The sequence below is a fragment of the Penicillium hispanicum genome (genome assembly GCF_028827665.1).
Source record: "Penicillium hispanicum strain IBT 35686 chromosome Unknown utg000006l_segment0_segment0, whole genome shotgun sequence".
NCBI classification, from domain to species: Eukaryota; Fungi; Ascomycota; class Eurotiomycetes; order Eurotiales; family Aspergillaceae; genus Penicillium; species Penicillium hispanicum.
In genome coordinates this window covers 3,236,004-3,254,406 of record NW_026623198.1, presented here as the reverse complement: position 1 = coordinate 3,254,406, position 18,403 = coordinate 3,236,004, and the positions used below count along the sequence as shown (strand labels likewise).

The window sequence follows — 18,403 nt, the reverse complement described above, 5'->3', positions numbered from 1 at the left end:
AAATTGGAAAAGGAACACATTGAAATATAGAAACATCAGATTCTGTCGAGCTCTTGGTGAGCTCTAGCAAATAAGCTCCCAGCAGTTACTACCGAGGTGGTAACTTTGGAAAACCACCTGTATTCAGAAATTGGTTCTGTGTTCGCTATGTGTAAGGTGATTACTGTGGTCTGCCCGATGGCGTCACAGCCGCAGTAAAATACCACCAGCCACACCCCTAGAAGTAAGACAGAACGTCGGTGACTGACGGATACATGTATGTGGTAGACACGAACAGTTGCCTGGTATTTTAAAACTACTCCGCCGGTGATATGTTCAACTCATGTCGCGCAGATGCCTGACATATAACTAGGGAGTTTTCAACTATAGTGAAGTCACGGCAAAATGTTCTGGGGGGTAATATGAAGAAAGAGGAAAAGAACCGACGGCAGCAATGTTCGTATATGAATTCGTGAGGCCCGTCGAGCATACGTGCAGTACTAATGGAATGTCTGAGATATTCGAGATTTAGCTGGCAAGTCACACAACCTTCTATCTTGGGAACCGGGTTTTCTAGATAACTCTCGTCTAACTATGGCCTAACATTCTCCAGCTCTTTGCAGAAAGCCCACCGCGTGTCTTCACGGATGTTCTGTGCCTGCCAGTCATTCACACGCGCCGGGAATAGCGGAAGATGCTCACCCAGCGAGTCATCATGTGCAAGAAGAACCAGCACACTGCTCGCGGCATCGAGCTCCTGGATCTTCGACACGGTTGTCATGGCGGCGTCATGGTCCGGGAATAGCGGTCCACGCGCTACTTGGAAGAAGGGCTCATCAGGACTCTTCCACGATGCTAGATGCATCAGTAGATCTCCCGGGCATCCGCCGTGGCTGTGAATGTGACTCGGGGGCGTCGGCTGGGGTAGAGGGAGATACTGCGACGGCCGCAGCACGCCGGCATGGTGGCAGGCATCTGCGCCCATGAACACAAAAGAGGGTGGATTGGCTGTCGTGCGCGCCAGGCCACAGATGTGCCCGGGGGCGTGGCCAGGGGCGTCAAGAAGATAGAACGAGCCATCACCAAAGTAGTCGAACGCGTCGAAGCGACCGATCTTGAGACCCATGTCCTCGAAACTGATCTCGCGAACATTGCGACCTGCAGCATCGCTGTCGAGGACGGCGCCATCCGGGTTGGACGGATAACCGGGCCATGAGCTTCCTTTGACACCAGGCCCAACGACGAGCTCCGTGCTGGGTGGGAACCGGGACGGATCGCCGGTGTGGTCGAAATGATTATGAGACCATATCACAGCCTCAATGTCGGAGCTGCGGATGCCCAGACCGCTGGTATCCTCGTCCAGCACGGACACGACGTCCCTGTCGCAGGATGACACCGTGGTTGTGGCCTTGACCAGCTTCACGATCTTGGGCGGCAGGTTTTCCCAGTCGATGCGCACACCGAGGTCAAAGACGATATGGCGGTCGCCATGTGAGACGAGAAAGCAGTATATTGGGGAGTGAGGACCCTCGAACCCGGGCAGAGCTGGCTCCCAAAAGACACCAGGCTTCAGATACAGACGCGTATTGCTATTGACCAGTACCGCAATGTTAGTTGAAGAGTTGCACGATCAGCCATGAATTGACATACGTGTTGATTACTCTCACGTCCACGGTCGACGAGGAAGCCGGAACCTGAAGGCCAGGGGAGGGTGAAGGATGGACCGCTTCCATTGTCTCCGTCTGCACAGGGAAGTTTGGAAGAAATCGATTCCCTCGACGTTGTTGGAGGAGCCGGGAGACCACTGGTGCGCGTTTGTCGGAGGGGGAGTAAAGGACGATGGGAGCATCCATGCGAGTTCCGAGCGCCCACGCGGAGGAAATGCTACTTTCGACCTAGGACCTTCACCCATCGCAAGCCTCTCCACCAGGGCTGGTGCTCGGCGTTGTCTGCTGACGTCTGATTCAGCAAGCCCTCGGCGCTTCAGCCGTGAGGGGACATGCAGGTCGCCACCGCCTTGATCGAAGGGTTCCAGGGCTGCTTCGTCCATGGCCCGAAGCGATACAAACCCACTGGGGCCATGTAGATGAGGCGGCAGCGGAGGCGTTTGTGGGTGAGAAGGAGCAAGAAGGAGTGAGAAGAAAACGGGCCGTCCCATTCGCGTGGCTCGTATTGCATGGGGGCGGTTCCACAGATCAGTATTCATACTGCGACTTGATATACGATACGACAGTCGACCCAACTTGAAACACGAGAAGCATGCTTGGGACTCGTCTGTGGATTTCACCTTGAGCATAGTCACTTGGCCCGAAAGAAGGCATTGTATGCTGACTATGGCCTATAGGATACAATCAATGGAGAAGGTGTATGTGCCTACATTGTGTGATGCCTATACCGCCCCATGGCTTATCAGCCTTCTCTATAACGCAGTATGAGCCACTGCTGACGAGGAATCCTGAAACCATGCTCGGCAAGAGCCTCCTGCTCTGACTCTATCGTCGCATGTACAACACGTGGAAATTATTTCTGGAACTCTGCCAGAACCATGATCTGCAGGACTGCCAAGTTTTCTTTAGCCCCAGCAGTTTCCACGGTCCGTCCAAGCGTGAGGTATCCGAGTGAAGCTCTATTTACCTACGTACGGTCTCCATCCTGACCCAATCAACTCAGAAAAAGGAAGGGTTTGGCCTCCGTGTTGGGGGCCCTTGGTCCTCTTCACCAATCGCATCTTATATCCTTTCACGATTATGGATTCATCCTCACTTGCTATCAGCTGATGGGGCTAAAACGTGGCTTTCGAAAGACGGAGGCCCATTTTCCATGGCGAAGCCTCCCAGCCAGCCGGACGAACCTACTCCGTTCACGAACCTGTCCGGAAACTTTGAGGATGGAGGCTTTGCAAGCTGCCTTGGGTGGCGGATGTCGAAGGCTATTAAAGGGGCCCATCCTCCGAGTGTCTGTGTCTTGTAGCATCCACTGTCTCCACGATCCTTCTCAATCATATTTTCATCCATCAAACTGTACCACTCGCTGTTGAAGCTTGACAAGGCATCCTCTTATCAGAATTTGGTAGAGATGGCCGCACCTAGAATCCTTGCGGCGTTAGCTCTTTTTGCAGGATTGCAGTCTGCCGATGCGGTTCCTCGAAGTCCTCCCTCCACACATACTTTTGACTATGTCATTGTTGGTGCTGGCGCTGGAGGATTGACCGTCGCCTCTCGGCTTTCGGAAAATTCCTCTGTCTCTGTCGCCGTCGTCGAAGCTGGTACTTGGTCGACCTCCGTGACTGGCAACCAGAGCCAAGTTCCTGCAGATGACTTTTACTACAACGGCAAAGCTCACAATGATACAAACCCATTGGTTGACTGGGGCTTCATTACCACACCACAAGCTGTACGTAGCTCGCTTCATGGAGATGTATACCACTTACTCATTGATCTAGGGCATCAACAATGAGGCTGTACACTACACCCGTGGAAAGTCGGTAAGTATTATTCTACCCTAACAGACTCAATACGAGCTGACATATTCGCAGCTTGGAGGATGTACCAACTTGAACTACATGGGATACACCCAAACGACCGCAGGGGCTCTCCAGCTGTGGGCCGATACAGTGGGAGATCCATCCTATGCCTATGACCAATCGTCCAAATACTACCGGAAGAGTCTGAACTTCACAACCGCAAACACAGAACTCCGCCTTGCCAATGCCACCACCCAGGAGGAGCATGGCACCATTGTCACTGGAGGCCTCCTGGATGTCTCTTATTCCACCTGGGCTCAGAGCTTCAGCACTTGGATTGCCAAGGCCATGGATTCGGTTGGCATTCTTTCGACTGATGCCTTTATCAACGGACGCCTCAACGGCTCCACTTGGCTGACCTCGACTCTCAATCCCACCAACGGCCATCGTGAGTCTTCAGCCACCGCATTTCTCGAGCCCGTGAAGGGCCGCTCCAACCTGAAGGTCTTCGACAACACCCTCGGCGAACGCATTATCTTCGACAGAAACAAGGTGGCCACCGGCGTGCAGGTCACGACCGCGAACAAGACATACACTCTCCACGCGCGCCGTGAGGTGATTGTCTCCGGTGGTGCTTTCCAATCGCCCCAGCTCCTGCAGGTCTCAGGTGTTGGCCCGGCCGATCTACTCAAGAAGAACAATATCCCGGTGGTGGCAGACCGACCCGGCGTCGGCCAGAACATGAGTGATCACGTCTTCTTTGGCATCGCATACCGCGTCAATGTACAGACAGCGTCTGCCCTCACATATGGCGACGCCGAGGCAGTGGCCCAAGCCGAGTTCAACGCCAACGGGACCGGGCCGCTGGCCAGTCCAGGTGGTGACTTCGCGGGCTACGAGAAGCTGCCCGAAGACATCCGCTCCACCTTCCACCCCGACACTCTGAAGGAACTCGCCGAGCTTCCAGACGACTGGCCCGAGATGCAGTACCTGACTCTGCCCACCTTTGTCGGTGATTTCCAATCCGCCTCCGCCGGCGCTCCACAGGATGGTTACATGTACGCGACTCTGCTGGCCACCCTGATTGCCCCGTCCTCCGTGGGCACCATCAGTATCTCGTCCTCGAAGATGTCGGACCACCCGCTGATCAACCCAAACTGGATGACCACTCAGCGCGATGTGGACCTCATCATTGGCGGCTTCAAGCGGCTGCGCCAGATCCTGGAAGCGCCCAACATGAAAGGCGTGACGATCGGCCCCGAGTACTACCCGGGTTCCAAGGTCCAGACGGACGACGAGATTCACAGCCAAATCCAGACCAGCTTCAACACCATGTACCATGCAGCCGCGTCCTGCAGAATGGGCAAGGCCAGCGACCCATATGCAGTTGTCGACAATCACGCCCGAGTGTACGGAGTCAAGAACTGTGAGTAGTACCATAGCTTGGGAGAGTAAAGCTACGCAAATTGCTGACCGTGGCTTCTAGTGCGCGTTGTTGATATTTCTGCATTCCCATTACTCCCCCCTGGCCTGCCCCAGGCTACTGTTTGTAAGTATCGACAGACTTTGGAAGATGCTCAGGCGAAGAGATTTACTGACTGGACATAGACATGTTCGCCGAAAAAATCGCCGATGACATCAAGAACGGAAACTAGTTAGATGTCAAATTGGATACGTTTACGTTTTGAATTGCTCGAGGAGTACAGAACTGGGCTGAATTTGCGGACACCTTTATGTGCTCAAATGAGCCCATTGCTTCACTTGCCTTTGTTTATATTGCATCTTGTTAGCCAGCATTTTTGCCATTGGATAGACTTTCAATAGACTGATTTTCAAGTTTCCAAAGTTGAACGTGAAAGCCGTTGTGGTAAGATGTTAGAAAATCTCCAAATGACCCAAGTATACCGATCAATCTGCATCTCCTAAAACGAAGCAGTTGTCGTACTGATGACGGCGATGGACAGTCTAAACTACTTTTATGTCAATCTTTACCCCGAGGTTGAGGTCCCGTCACCATACTTGGCAGGCCCAGGACGTGGGAATTTATAGGCCGCTACCATCAATTTCTGCTCTGTTTCTGAGATCAGTGTTTTAATGTTTGCATTCAAAAATCCATTGCCGAGTTTCAGCTGAATTTTGCGTTGGGTGTCTTCATCCCGAAAGGATACCTTCGCAGCTTGGAAATCTCCAAGCAATCTGTCTTTACAAGCGCTACGAAGCAATGATTACTACAATACGAGTGCGTTTCGGATCTCACTTCCAGCCCAAATAAATCATTGAGTCCTAGTCATATCCTGCTCCATACCTAAACCCAGTTTCTGTGTTCTATACTACATATCATGATACCACTCTCAGTGACACTTCACAGAGAAGTCGGCTTCTGTGCGTTGGGAAACTTGATCGCATTCGTGCGCGCAATCAAGAAGGACGAGCCGGTGACATTTGGGTCTGCGGGAATAAAGTTGTGCGGGAAGCCAATGTCGAAGGGCTTGACGCTCTCGAGGTGCTCGATTTGCTCTGGAGTGAGCTTGATGCTGAGAGCCAGGATATTGTCCTGGAGGTGCTCGACCTTGCGGCCGCCGATCAGGGGGAACACATTGCTAGCCTTGGACATGACGTAGGCCAGCGCGACGGCAGTGACCGATTCGATGCCGTGCTCGGAGGCGACCTTGGCCAGAGCTTCGCTGACCTTGGCCTCTTCCTCGGTTTGATGGGGCGGTCGGCCACCGAAAGTCCGCAGGCCCTCTCCGGCGGCCTTGCGTCGCTCGAGCTCGGCCTTGGACTGGAACTTGCCTCCGCCGACAACGGCCCAGCTGTTTGCAACGCGGGTTAGCTGATGGACATCATGGTTAACGGGGAAAAGGGCACCCACGGTGCAAGGGCCATGCCAAAGTGGCGGGCCATGGGGATGATTTCGCGCTCAAAGTCGCGGTTCAGAAGGTTCCAGCGCCCTTGGTAGATGCTGAAGGGTGTCTTGCCGTGGTCAATAGCGTAGGTGTTGGCGGCGGCCACGATCCACGCGGGGATGTCCGATGCACCGAGGTACAAAACCTTACCCTGTTCGACGAGAATGTGGAGGGCGTCCATAACCTCCTTGATCGAGGTAGTGTAGTCCCAGAAGTGGACGTAGTAGATATCTATTGGGGCGGATACAAGTTAGCGATGCACATCTCAGGTTAACTATCATAGGCCCAGGGAGACTCGCCAATGTAGTCGGTGCGCAGCTTCTTCAACGAGTCGCGGACACCAACGTGGATGCTGCGGCGGGAGTTACCAGCAAAGTTGGCTGCTTGAGGACCCTTGCCAATGGCGTGGCTGCGGTAGTCCATGCTGAACTTGGTCGCCAGCACCAGCGAGTCACGGTTCTGACGGGCCTCAACCCATTCACCAATCCATTGTTCTGACTGCTCATTCTGGTAGACGTTGGCGGTGTCGATGAAGTTGCCACCAGCTTCGTAGAAGGCGTCTAGGAGCTTGAACGACGATTCCTTGTTCATCGAGCCCATCATGCCCGCCCAGGCTTCGCCAATGGACATGGCACCCAGCTGCAGGGGAGAGACGCGCACGCCCGCGGTGGACGAGAGGACGCGCAGGCGGCCAAGCTCGGTGGGAGGAGTCGGTTCGGCCATGGTGAAGTGTTGATGATTCGGTCGTTGAAAGTGTTGTAGAAGCAAGCAACGCTGTAGTGCTGAGAGTGCTATGAATTCAGCTGGCTGTGAAGCGAGAGTGTCCTGATGAGCCCGAAGGAGTATAAGTAACCCGGGAGTAGAACAAAGAACGCAGCCCCGTCATGCTGAAGCTATGCCAGCTGCGCGCAGTTACACAGCGTTCCAGCCCCTCATGGCGTCATGGTGCGGAGATTTCTTCGATCACCGGGAAGCGGAGAATGAGGGTTAGCGGGCAACGGACATATGGTGATATCCGCAGCGTGGTGCGATAGCGCCAGGGGGGGGCCGGACTACGAAAGGAAAAGCGTCGGCAACGGTGGAGATGCTGGAGACTCGGAATTGCGACTCGGAGATCGACGGTCCCCACGGAGTTCAACTTTACTCCGGTTGGAAGTTACTGTACGGTATGTATGGTATGTATAGTGTGTATCAGGGTCTCCAATCGCCCAATCAAAAATCACAAGATATTGCTCGTATATGCATCGTCCGGCCCGCCACGGATGCGGCCGCATTCCTGACGATCTACGCTCGTATATGTAGGTTTTATTTCTTTTTCTTTTCGTATTCTAGACAGTGCCGTCTACAGCAGGCACCGAGAACTGCGACATCACAGGCGACTCGTATTTTACCTAGTTTACTAGATCCCTTCTCCAACGCATCCATACTCCACCATCCTAGAAAGTCTAAAGACGCGCTTTGCGACCCAACTTAATTTCGGCCCGTGCAGCGATGGGGTAACACAGACGGCTAAAATGATTCATGCTACCTAGGTAGACTATGCGGCCTGGAACACACATAAGGCAACTGCCGTTGGGCTGTACACAAATCTACCTAGGTAGGTGCTCATGTAGTGTGTAAGGTTGCTCGAGCCGAGATTACCTCCAGGTAGATCCATAGCTTTACGGTATGCAAGTAAGCTCCATGCCAGCCTTGGAAGAGACAGCAACACTATTGTGAGCAAGACCATTTATTCCAGGAAAGGGTTGCAAAAGCGCAATCAATCCTCAAACAAAACACCCAGAGTCAATCCACTATCTAATATCTGCTAGCCTACGTGGTGATTCTAGAGCTATGAAATTCCGAGTAACTGAACAGAGCTAATAAGAGTTGAAGAAGATCCGCGATCTTAATCCTGGCACCAAAATCAGCATGTACTTCGCAAATTCAGCGATATCATTAGGCATTGCGAATGCGCCATAGGCGAAAACGAGAGATGAGTCCAGGTTGATCAGAAATTGGAGCATAATTCAGCAAACTACAACAAAAAGCAGGGTCAAATTGTCGATGCACATGGAAATGAGCCTTCACATGATTTCCTCCCAACCTTCAACTCACAGGCGACCGTGCAGCTGCTGGATTTAGTTCATATACCAAGATTTACACATCAATGGATCATTTGCGTAGTTAATATATATCAGGAGAAGGATAGTAAATGTTGGCATTGATTCCAACTATTTGGTAACTGGTTCGAACTGTACTTGGTAATGAACATCTATAACATCCACCATCTATACATGAACTCGAGTCGTAAGCCGTGCCGAAGACATTCAAGCACCAAGATGCTTTGCAAGTTCTAATCCCCATCCGTTTACCTGCTCTCAGATGTTAGCAATACGTTATTCCCAGAGCATCGTAGCCATGAACCTACCATTGGTGGCATCATCAAGGAGAAATGGTTACCATCGGCACGAACAACATTCACATCACCTAAAAGTTCATCCCATCCCAGGGCATCACCGTCGGTCCTATCATCGAGGAACCAGCTGACGATTTCTTGCTCCTCAGGCAGAACATTTGGACGGGCTAAGTTGTTCTTCTTGCCAACACCCTCTTTCGCCGATACCAGCACGGCCTGCGGGATCTTTCTACCAGGCAACTTGGTCGGTTTATATCTGAGCACCTGTTGTCGTGACATGGTGAAGTGAGCGCTTGTGATCGGTCGACCCTGGGTCTTCGCTCGGATTTCATCTTCATTGACCATGCCAACGCGATCGATGGAATCCAAAAGCTCAACCAAGGTGTCTGGCAGGGAGCTTGCAAAGGTCGGGCATGCCGAGTCAATTAAGAAAAGCTTCTCAACCTCGTTGCCATCTTCGAGAAGTTGTCGCGCCGCTTCATAGGCTAGTACTCCCCCGACGGAGTATCCGCCAATGAGGTATGGGCCATCGGGCTGACGCCTCTTGATTTCAGCCACATATATAGCAGCGAGCTCCTCAATGGAGGGGATCTGGTCGGCCGTGGGGATACTCTTGAGGAAGGGGCTGTTAAGTGCGTAGACAGAGACACCCTTGGCCCCGGCAAGCAATGGCTGGAGGGCGCCAAACACACTACCAGAGCCGAAACCATCCGGCACAAGGAACAAATTGCGATTTCCATCGGCCTGGGAACCGCGATGCATGGTCATGGAAGATGCCTTGATAGGTTTCGCGGGCTCAGTCGTCATACCGCAAATCACCCGAACGCCTCGCGACTCGCGACTCGGGCTGTCAGACCAGTCGACATGGGCAAAGCCAGAGTCTCGCATAGCCTGCTCCCAGGACCAAGGGCTCTGCAGCGCGTACTTGCGACCGTCATCAAACAGCCACCAGCCATCCAGCAGACCCCAGACGAGATCATACCAGGCCAGCTTTTGCGTTAGCTCAACCAGTGCCACGCAGCCATCCTCAGGTCGGCACAGCTTGTAAATGTTGGTCAGACTGCGGCTTAGATCTCGCGTCGCATGCACGCAGTTACTTGATACGACCACATGGTAACGTCCCAGCAGCTCGGCAGGAGGTTCTTCCTCAATGTTCAACTTTTGGAACTCCATGCCCGTAATCCCCTTGAATGTTCTTTTAGCACGCGCAAGCAGTGAGACCGAGAGCTCAGTAAATGTGTAGGTAAATGGAAGCCCGGTAGCTTGAAGCAGAGGCACGAGATGCTTGGTGGTACCACCTGTGCCGGCGCCAATCTCGAGTACGCGGAAGGGTTCGCCTTGAGAAGCTTGAGCATGAATGGCGGCGGAAAAGAAATCACAGAGTACTTGCGTGGCTGCACGAAGATCTGGGCCGTTGGCATAGAAGTCTTCCAGTAGGCTACGGCCCCGCTCACTGCCGAATAGGAGAGACACAGGGTCGGCCTTGCCCGTCAGACACTCAGCTAGATGCGGACCGAGAAGGTCAGGTAGCCCGTGGGTAGACGCAAACGGAGGGAAAGTCGAGATGAGTTGCGAGCTCAGATCTTTGGCAGTGCCATTTGGAAGCGGTGCTGGGCCACGTAGGAAGTTCTCTTCTGCTTTCTCCACAACGCCTGCCTCATCTAGGATATCCCAGAGCCGTGGGACCTCTCTCCAATACTTGGATAAAGTTCCTTGCAGAGTGGGCAGCTTCTCTCCTTGGTCAAACTTTCCGATGGGACAGCCGAGCTTCTCAAAGGCCTCAACAATGAAAGCTGTCACAGCACTCAGCTGCTGTGGATATACCTGGTTCCAATAACCAGTGAGCCTGGTGTCCTTGGCATGAGCATCAAAGTTGTGACGAATCTGTTGGAATGCTGTATGGATCGAGCTGGAGTTGCTTTTGTTCAAGATGGGTTTCTCACTCTCTGCCGGGGTGGTTGCACCAGTGTATGGTGTCACCGGAAGAGCCCTAGAAGCAGCTGATGAGCTGGCCATGGGGGTCTGAAGTGATTCAAGGCACATTCCAGTTGCAATGACATTGCAGAGTGATATCACATCCGTGATTGAGGCAAAGTCATTGGGCGAAATGTCCAGGCTGAATGTGTCATTGAGATTGCTAATAATCTCTGCAGCGACCAGTGAATCGGCTCCAAGATCTTCGAGCTTGGAATGCATATCAATATCTGAGACTGGTACATCAAGGGATTGGCTGAGAATCTCGAAGACAGTCTTCTGCCATGCTGATGAGTCTTCGTCAGCGGACTCGAACCCAGAATCGGGGCCTCGATCCTCGTCGTGATTGTTCAGCTTAACAACCTTGCCACCAACTCGGCAAGAGATCAGATCGCATAAAGCAGAAACATCCGCAACATTTGAGAATTCCTCGGTAGATATATCGGTCTGGAATTTGGTGGAGATATTGGCTAGAATCTCCGAGCTGACGAGCGAGTCTGTACCAAGTTCCTCAAGCGTGGCCTGCTCGGTAATATCCTCTACTGGAACATCGAGAGACTGACTGAGAACTTCCTGCACACTGCTCAAAACATCTATAGCTCCAAATATATCAGTCTGGAGCTCGCTGTAGTTGGTGTCAATAACAGCATCAACAGAATTTCCACCGACTCGGCCAGAGATCAAGCCGCACAGAGAGGCAACATCTGTGACGGCCGAAAATTCATTTGACGATATATCGACTTTGAATTTTCTCGAGATATTAGCCAGGATCTCCGAGCTAACCAAAGAATCTGTACCCAATTCCTCCAACATGGCCTGCTTGGTGATGTTTTGAACTGGGATGTCCAAGGACTGACTGAGAACCTCTTGGACGCCGCTCAAGACATCAAATGAGCTTTCGCCACTCCGACTTGCCTTCCTCTGAGATGTAGAAATAGGCGCTGCTGGGCCCTTAACAGTAAATGGTGGAGTAGCAGGTTTTGATGAGAGAGTGGGCTGCTCCTTGAGCTCTGTGCTTGGAGTAGCCCCCGCCAGTACCTTAGCAAGAGAGCTGCGCGGGACTCTAGAGAACTTGAGCGCCTTGGCAAACCAGACAATCTTCTTGCTCTGCTTATCAAAGGCAAGCACGTCTAGGACTGTCTCCTTGCTGTCCTCGCGGGCTATCTTGGCGTATGCCCGGTAGTCCCCGCTTCCCTTGAGCCCATTCAGAGGCCGCACGGAGCCCATGCCAGTGCAGATGTACGCCATTTCACCATCTTCTTCCTCATCGCTGGTGCCACGAAGCGAGTGCACGAATGCACCAGGCACCTGCAGGAAGGTGTCAACGACAAATGGATCGGCAATGTCATCGTTGGGTGTTTTAGATAGTGGGTCTAGACCGTCCAGCGGGATAGTGATGTCGCCGGCGCTTTCAAGGCCCTTCCCAACCAGGTAGTGCAGACCACGGTATCCAGGTGAGTACCTGGCCATTTTTGAGAATACCTTGTACACCATTGTGCCACGCAAGGCTTCGGTGTCGGTCTCTTTCTCCAAAAGGCTGGACAGACGGACCCATTTCTCTTTCTCGTCCTGGTCGCTGCTTAGGCTTCCGCCACTCCGAAGAGAGATTGTGCCAGATGCGTGGGAAACTGGCTTGCTGTTGGTCTTGGTAGATGACAGTTCGAAGTTCCAGGCGTTTTCTGTTTCCTTCGTTAAAATCACCTGGAGGGAGCGCTGCGTGTCTAACCCCATAGGTGCCTTGATCTCCAGCCGCTCGGCCGAGATTTGCGGTGTGACTGCCTGGGTCTGTGTGTCTTCCAACAGCGCGACGGCGTGCGCCACAAGCTCTAGGTACATTGCAGCCGGCGCTATCGGCGACCCAACGACAATGTGGCCTTTGACAATCTCCTGGTAGCGTCTGCTGCGGGTGTCAACCTTGAAGACAAACCTGCCAAGACCCTGGGCTTGGGTCTTGTCTTGTGCGATGTAGGCATAATCACTGACGTCTTTCAAGCAGTGAGGGCACAGCCCAGAACGGGCTGGAGGTTGGGAATGAGACTTGTTGTTCTTGTAACTCGCGACATCGACATAATCCAGCCAGTGTTTATGTTTCTCGAATTGATATGGTGGGAGTGTTACAGGCAAGTAGCTTGCTCGTTGACTGCGGTGAAATGGCCAATATTGGATGTTCAGCTGACCTCCTTTCCACAGAGTGACGGTGGCATCTGCAAGAGATCGCAGAGGGTCTTTGCTGTTGATTCCGATAAAGGTGTGTTGGTTCTGAGTCTGTGGCTGAGGCAGTGCGTTGCGCGCCATGGCAATGATGGGACCGCCAATTCCAGCTTCCAGGAACGTGCAAGCCCCGAGTCGGTCAACAATACGTGAGATAGCTTGCGTAAAGTACACCGCACCGCGGGTGTTGCGGGCAATTACGTTGGATCCCGGGCCCGTCCAAGTGCCTTCATGGCAGGATTCGAAGGGGAAAAGTGGTTCCTGTTTGAAAAAAAAAATATTAAGCAATTATTCGTTGACGGAAAGACATTGCGGGCATCTCTCGTAATACTGACCTGGAACGGAATTGAAGCCGATAACTTGGCGCTCTCGTCGACGATGGAATCAGCCATGACGGAATGATATGCGTACATGCCCTTCAAGACCTTGAATCGCATCTTCTCGCCGCTGGCCTTCTTATCTTTCAGGTATGACTCTAGGAGCTCGATATCGACAGTACGACCCGCAACGACGTAATTGTTGGGTCCGTTGTAGCAAGCAATGTCGAGCTTGACACCCGGGTTCTGTTCGTAGAAGGGCTGCAAATTCTCAGTTGGAGTCGTGCCCGTCTCTACCAACTCCGCTTCAATGGCCACCATAGATCCGGTGTCCTCGCCCCAGAGTTTCTCGATGATGGCCGCGCGACCTGTTCAGATGTCAGCATCGATGGAAGATACGTTAATAGATGATATCTTTTCCTCAGCAGAATATACTGACTGTAAAAGAATATAGACTGTCAGAATCTATCGCAGGACTCGAACAACCCTAGGGAGGGAAATCAGAGCACTTACCCAGTCACAAGCTTCATTCCAGCATGGAGGTTCATAGCACCCGACACAGTTAGTGCTGCCCACTCGCCAAAGGAATGACCACATATTGCCTGTGGCTTTACACCCGAGTCAATCCATGACATGCCACTCGAGTATTGGATGGCGAACATTGCAGCATGGCGGACAACAAGGTCTCCATCGCCCTGAATTCCCTGAAGAACCGCCGGAATCAGGCTGGGAAGACCCAGTCGTTGCATTTCCTCGTCACACCGATGAATGTGGGTTCTAAAAAGCACAGAGCTGTCATAAAAAGCCCGTGCGGATGGGACTGCGTTGCCATTCTGTCCACTGAAGAGAAGTGCGATGGGTTTAGGCGCCGGGGATGTATTGATGTGTTTCTCGGGATCGGAGAGCTGGGTTTGCAGATCACTCACTGCGTGAGCATAGAGAATCAGCGACAATTCGTTGCGAAATGAGAAGTAACTGCTGGAACTTACTAGAACTGGCCGTGGTGCTGAAGACGTGCTGGAATTGACGACTTTGCTTCGTTGCTAAAGAGAAAGCCAGGGAAGAGGCATGCTCGGAAGGGATCAACCATTTATCAAGTTGAGCTTGCAGCTTGTTGCAGAATCCTGCAAGGCTAGCCTTGGATGCTGCAGAAATGAAGACAGGCCATACTGGGACGGGGGTAAGATGCGATGCCGACAATGATGAGCATGAAGGCGGAGGGGCGACAACGGCAGCTGCGTTGTTACCCGAGGCACCGTAACTGTTCACAACGGCCAGACGCGATTCGTCATTCCAATCCTTCACAGACCTCGAAATAGCCATGCGATCGGGCTCGAGTGCTGAGATGTTGGGATTCAACTTCTCAAACTGAGCCTGCGGGGTGATTTTGCCATGCTTCATCATGAGCAAAACTTTGATCAGCGAAATGACACCCGATGCCCCTTCAGAGTGGCCAACGTTGGCTTTCACACCACCGATGTGCAAGATCGACTCTCTCTCCTTCCCACCCAAAATCCGTCGAATACCGTTCACCTCAACAGGATCACCAGCGCGAGTGCCTGTACCATGGGCCTCGACATACGAGATATCTCTTGGACTGACTCCAGCGCGGGCTAGTACATCTTGGTACAACGCCGCCTGGCTCTCCAGGACAGGGTTCGTGATACTGGTGTTGTTGATGTTCTGGTTGTTACCAGTCGACAGCAGCACACCCTGAATGTCGTCTCCGTCTGACAGCGCCTTGCGCAACGGTTTCAGGACAATGACACCTGCAGCCTCGCCACGGCAGTATCCATCTGCCCGTGCGTCGAACGTCTTGCAAGGACCCGTTTCGCTGAGGAAACCACCCACACGCATAGCGTGGAAGAGAGCCGTGTTTGTGATTAGATTGATGCCGCCCGCCACAGCGCGTGTACACTCACCGGTCTGAATAGCACGACAGGCTTGATGGATGGCAACCATGGCCGATGAACAGGCCGTGTCAACGACGTGCGAAGGACCAGTCCAGCCAAAGTGATAGCTCAGTCGTCCGGACACGAAGGATCGGAGCATGCCGGCTCCTGTATATGGCGAAGGTGGGTTGGAGGCCAAGTTCAGAGGGTAATCGGGTGCATTCATCCCAATGAAGCAGCCAGTGATATTTTGGCTCTTTCTTCTGTCATGTGTTTCAGCTTCTTGTGGCTGGTCGATGCCGAGCCAGCCTGCCGATTCGACAGCCTGGTACGTGGTCTCAAGCAAGACACGCTGATGGGGATCAAGCGCTGCCGCTTCGCGTTTGGATTTCTTGAAGAATTGATGATCAAAGGAGTCAACATCTGAGAGAAAATTTCCCCACATCTTGCCTTTGCTGGCTGCGTCGGGAAATCGCTTCAAGTCAATCTCGCGTACCATGCTTTTTCCGGCCTGGAGTGCGTCCCAGAAGTCGTCTGCGGTGTCCCCGGCTGCGGTCCGACAAGCCAAGCCCACAATCGCTACTGCGCTCTCTGGATAATTGGAAAACTTGCTTTTGGTCGAACTGTGTGTCTTTTGCTTTCGTGGAGTGATGTCTCTGAGAACCGGATGTCGCAGCGGCTCGTCAGCATCGAGCTCCATGGCACGGACGATGGCCACATGGTTGGTGTCGAGACTTGCAAAACGGTCCCAAGCAGCAAAGGCTTCTTCAATGCTCATAGTTTCCAGGCCCCTTTCTTGCATTCCCTTGGTGATCATCCGTGTGGCGGACTTGCTCTGTGCCATCAAGCCGACACCGCGCCAGCAAGTCCATAAGATTGACATGCTGTTATCACCCTGGAGTCTTCGGTGCGCTGCCAGCCCTTCCAAGAAAGAGTTTGATGGTGCATAAGACAACTGTCCTTCGAAACCAACAAGCTGCCCAACTGAGGAGACGAGATAAAAGAAGTCTAGACTTCCGGGTGAAAAAAGGGCGTCGAGATTCAAACCGCCTATCACCTTTGTTGCCAATACATCTGCAACTTCGGAAGGTACGCAGCGCTCGAGATTGTGATAGCCTGCTATACCGGCAGCATGCACGGCTCCTTTGACCGGCGGTACATCAAGCTTCTCAATGGCAGACTTGAGCGTGGAATCGGCACCGGGCTTGCTAACGTCAATGCCGAGAACGTGGACCTTGACGCCCAAAGCTTCGAGATCATCGATGCGTGAGATGAGATTTTTCATATCTGTATCCTTGGCTTCGCTCTGCGAATCAGGAGGAAGACCACGTCGGGAAACCAGTATGATGGTCCCCGCGCCACGTTGACCCATCCAGCCTGCGATTTCCAGCCCAATCCCCCGGGTCCCGCCGGTGATTAGGTAGGTGCCATCCGGACTGAACATGACAGGCTTCGCATCACTGGGCTCAGTCTCAAAAGATTGCAGTGAAGCTGTTTGCACGACGCCTTGGCAGACCTTGACGACGTCAAACCCCTGCGCGCTCTGAATGGCTAGTAATGGAAAACGACCTCGGTCATCCTCGAATAACCCCCCGAAGATATTGGGGACTTCCATCTTCAAAGTACGCGCTAAGCCAAGGAGTGGAGCGTGGCTTAAATCACCGAGACCGGAGTCCTTGTTGATCAACGAGAACAACTGACAGCTTTTGCTCTTGTCGGACTGGAAGCGCTGGTACAGAGCTTGAGCGGCTGCAATCAGCGTGGTGCATGACTTTGTCGTAACTTCGTAGACTTCGTTCTTGGTGTTCGCTGTATGCGGGACGTGAACCACGATTGTATCAGGCGTTAATGATGGTTCAATTTCTGTAGTGTCGTGGGCAACTGCTGTTATATAGCCCTGGCCGGCGAGCTGACTTTGATACGTTGAGAGGATATCAGGATTTTCCTCATTGTCGATGAGGAAAAGCACTTTCCCGAAGGTGAGTGGTTTCTCAGATAGTGAAACGGGCGTCCACGCGATTCGATGAATCAAACCGTTGGTATCCATGGTCGCTTGCTCTCTAAGAGATAGGTGCCAAGTTATGCCTCTCTCAAACCTGTTGAAAGTGGCCCGAACGTGTTGAAAGGAGCTCAAAAAGGGAAGCAGTAAATCACGCTAGGTGAATAATTCCCTGATACTGCTTCTAGGTGTAGGCTGCTGTTTATATCATATATATGTAGTATAATTTCTTTAGTTATGAGGCAGACAGAATGAAGCCCACACAGAGTGCCGTGACCAACCTGACATGCATGGAGGCTGGTACCCAAAGCAGCCGGGTCCATTGCCCATTACACGCAGTACAATCTAGCTTATCATGGAGTCCGTCGCCTACAGAGGCGGCTGAGTTGCATGCCTTCTGTGTTGGGATTTGCAGGCGATCAACCTGATCAGCACGAAACGGGCAGCTCGGCACCCACCGGTGCCGCATACATGGCGAAAAGCTACGTCAATTTCTTTGGCAGCAGAGATGATTATTCCTTCTCGGAAGAAATCGCTGTACGGGCATCCTCTTGGCGAGCAACGTCCCCTTGCTGCTGGTCCATGTGTAGGCAGTATGTGGGTCTAACGCATTCCTCCAAAGCCTCATACGTGCTGCCGTTTATCGGCGACGATTAAACAATCGACTAACAGATGCTCGGATCGGTAAAAGATTCCCTGTTCTTTGCACTGGCTAGGCCACCCCAGTGCATTGTGTGTGGTGGGAACATTGGCCCCGTGGAGCGTTGGCAGCAGATCAAGCATCGAATTAGATTGTTACAAGGGCGATCCACAGGCTAGGGAGGCCGTTTCGGAAGTTTTCCAAGTTTGTTCCGGCGCGCGACGATACCGAGATGGGCAAGAAGTCCGTAAGATAACGTTCGTGTCGTCCGCAGATGGACCCGTCGTATTAGGGGCGATTGGGTCAAATCCGACACGGGGTCCTCCATGTGTGGATTACTGGGGTTGATGAAAGTGGAGATCAACTGTGACTATACTGTGCCCGTGGTATGTCCACAGCACCAGAAGATCAGATTTTGCGACCGGCATTATTTTGGGTCGCGCAACAAATGCATGCTCTTCGGCCCCCCAAGCGAAGCATGCGGGTGGCTTCTCGGCTACCCACGAGACCGGCTGGACCCCTTGGCGGTGCTTGGCGGGCGGGCTAACGGATTGCGGCCCGAGCCTGAGCCCCGTTGGCGGGGCCGGTATTCCCGTATCTTACAAGACACGAACCATACATACA

The 18,403-nt window shown here is 52.8% G+C and overlaps 4 protein-coding genes across 4 annotated transcripts; 1 reads left to right on the top strand and 3 right to left on the bottom strand.

Moving 5' to 3' along the window:
• Positions 1–571: 571 nt before the first annotated feature.
• On the bottom strand, positions 572–1,712 carry N7459_007562 (MBL fold metallo-hydrolase; the record flags this gene model as incomplete). The annotated part of the gene is made up of 2 exons (XM_056946730.1): positions 572–1,568; positions 1,630–1,712. 2 exons carry the CDS (start codon positions 1,710–1,712, stop codon positions 572–574), a joined length of 1,080 nt encoding a protein of 359 aa, XP_056798729.1.
• A 1,342-nt stretch (positions 1,713–3,054) lies between these two features.
• N7459_007561 (GMC family oxidoreductase) lies at positions 3,055–5,097 on the top strand (the record flags this gene model as incomplete). The annotated part of the gene is made up of 5 exons (XM_056946729.1): positions 3,055–3,372; positions 3,422–3,463; positions 3,515–4,868; positions 4,929–4,991; positions 5,051–5,097. The coding sequence occupies 5 exons, from the start codon at positions 3,055–3,057 to the stop codon at positions 5,095–5,097; spliced, it is 1,824 nt and encodes a 607-aa protein (XP_056798728.1).
• Positions 5,098–5,804: 707 nt separating this feature from the next.
• N7459_007560 (Aldo/keto reductase) lies at positions 5,805–7,071 on the bottom strand (the record flags this gene model as incomplete). Its single annotated transcript, XM_056946728.1, has 3 exons — positions 5,805–6,255; positions 6,315–6,579; positions 6,624–7,071. 3 exons carry the CDS (start codon positions 7,069–7,071, stop codon positions 5,805–5,807), a joined length of 1,164 nt encoding a protein of 387 aa, XP_056798727.1.
• Positions 7,072–8,657: 1,586 nt separating this feature from the next.
• Positions 8,658–17,187, bottom strand: N7459_007559 (uncharacterized protein; the record flags this gene model as incomplete). Its single annotated transcript, XM_056946727.1, has 6 exons — positions 8,658–8,702; positions 8,759–13,192; positions 13,267–13,616; positions 13,684–13,703; positions 13,762–14,173; positions 14,238–17,187. The coding sequence occupies 6 exons, from the start codon at positions 17,185–17,187 to the stop codon at positions 8,658–8,660; spliced, it is 8,211 nt and encodes a 2,736-aa protein (XP_056798726.1).
• Between the last annotated feature and the right edge of the window lie 1,216 nt (positions 17,188–18,403).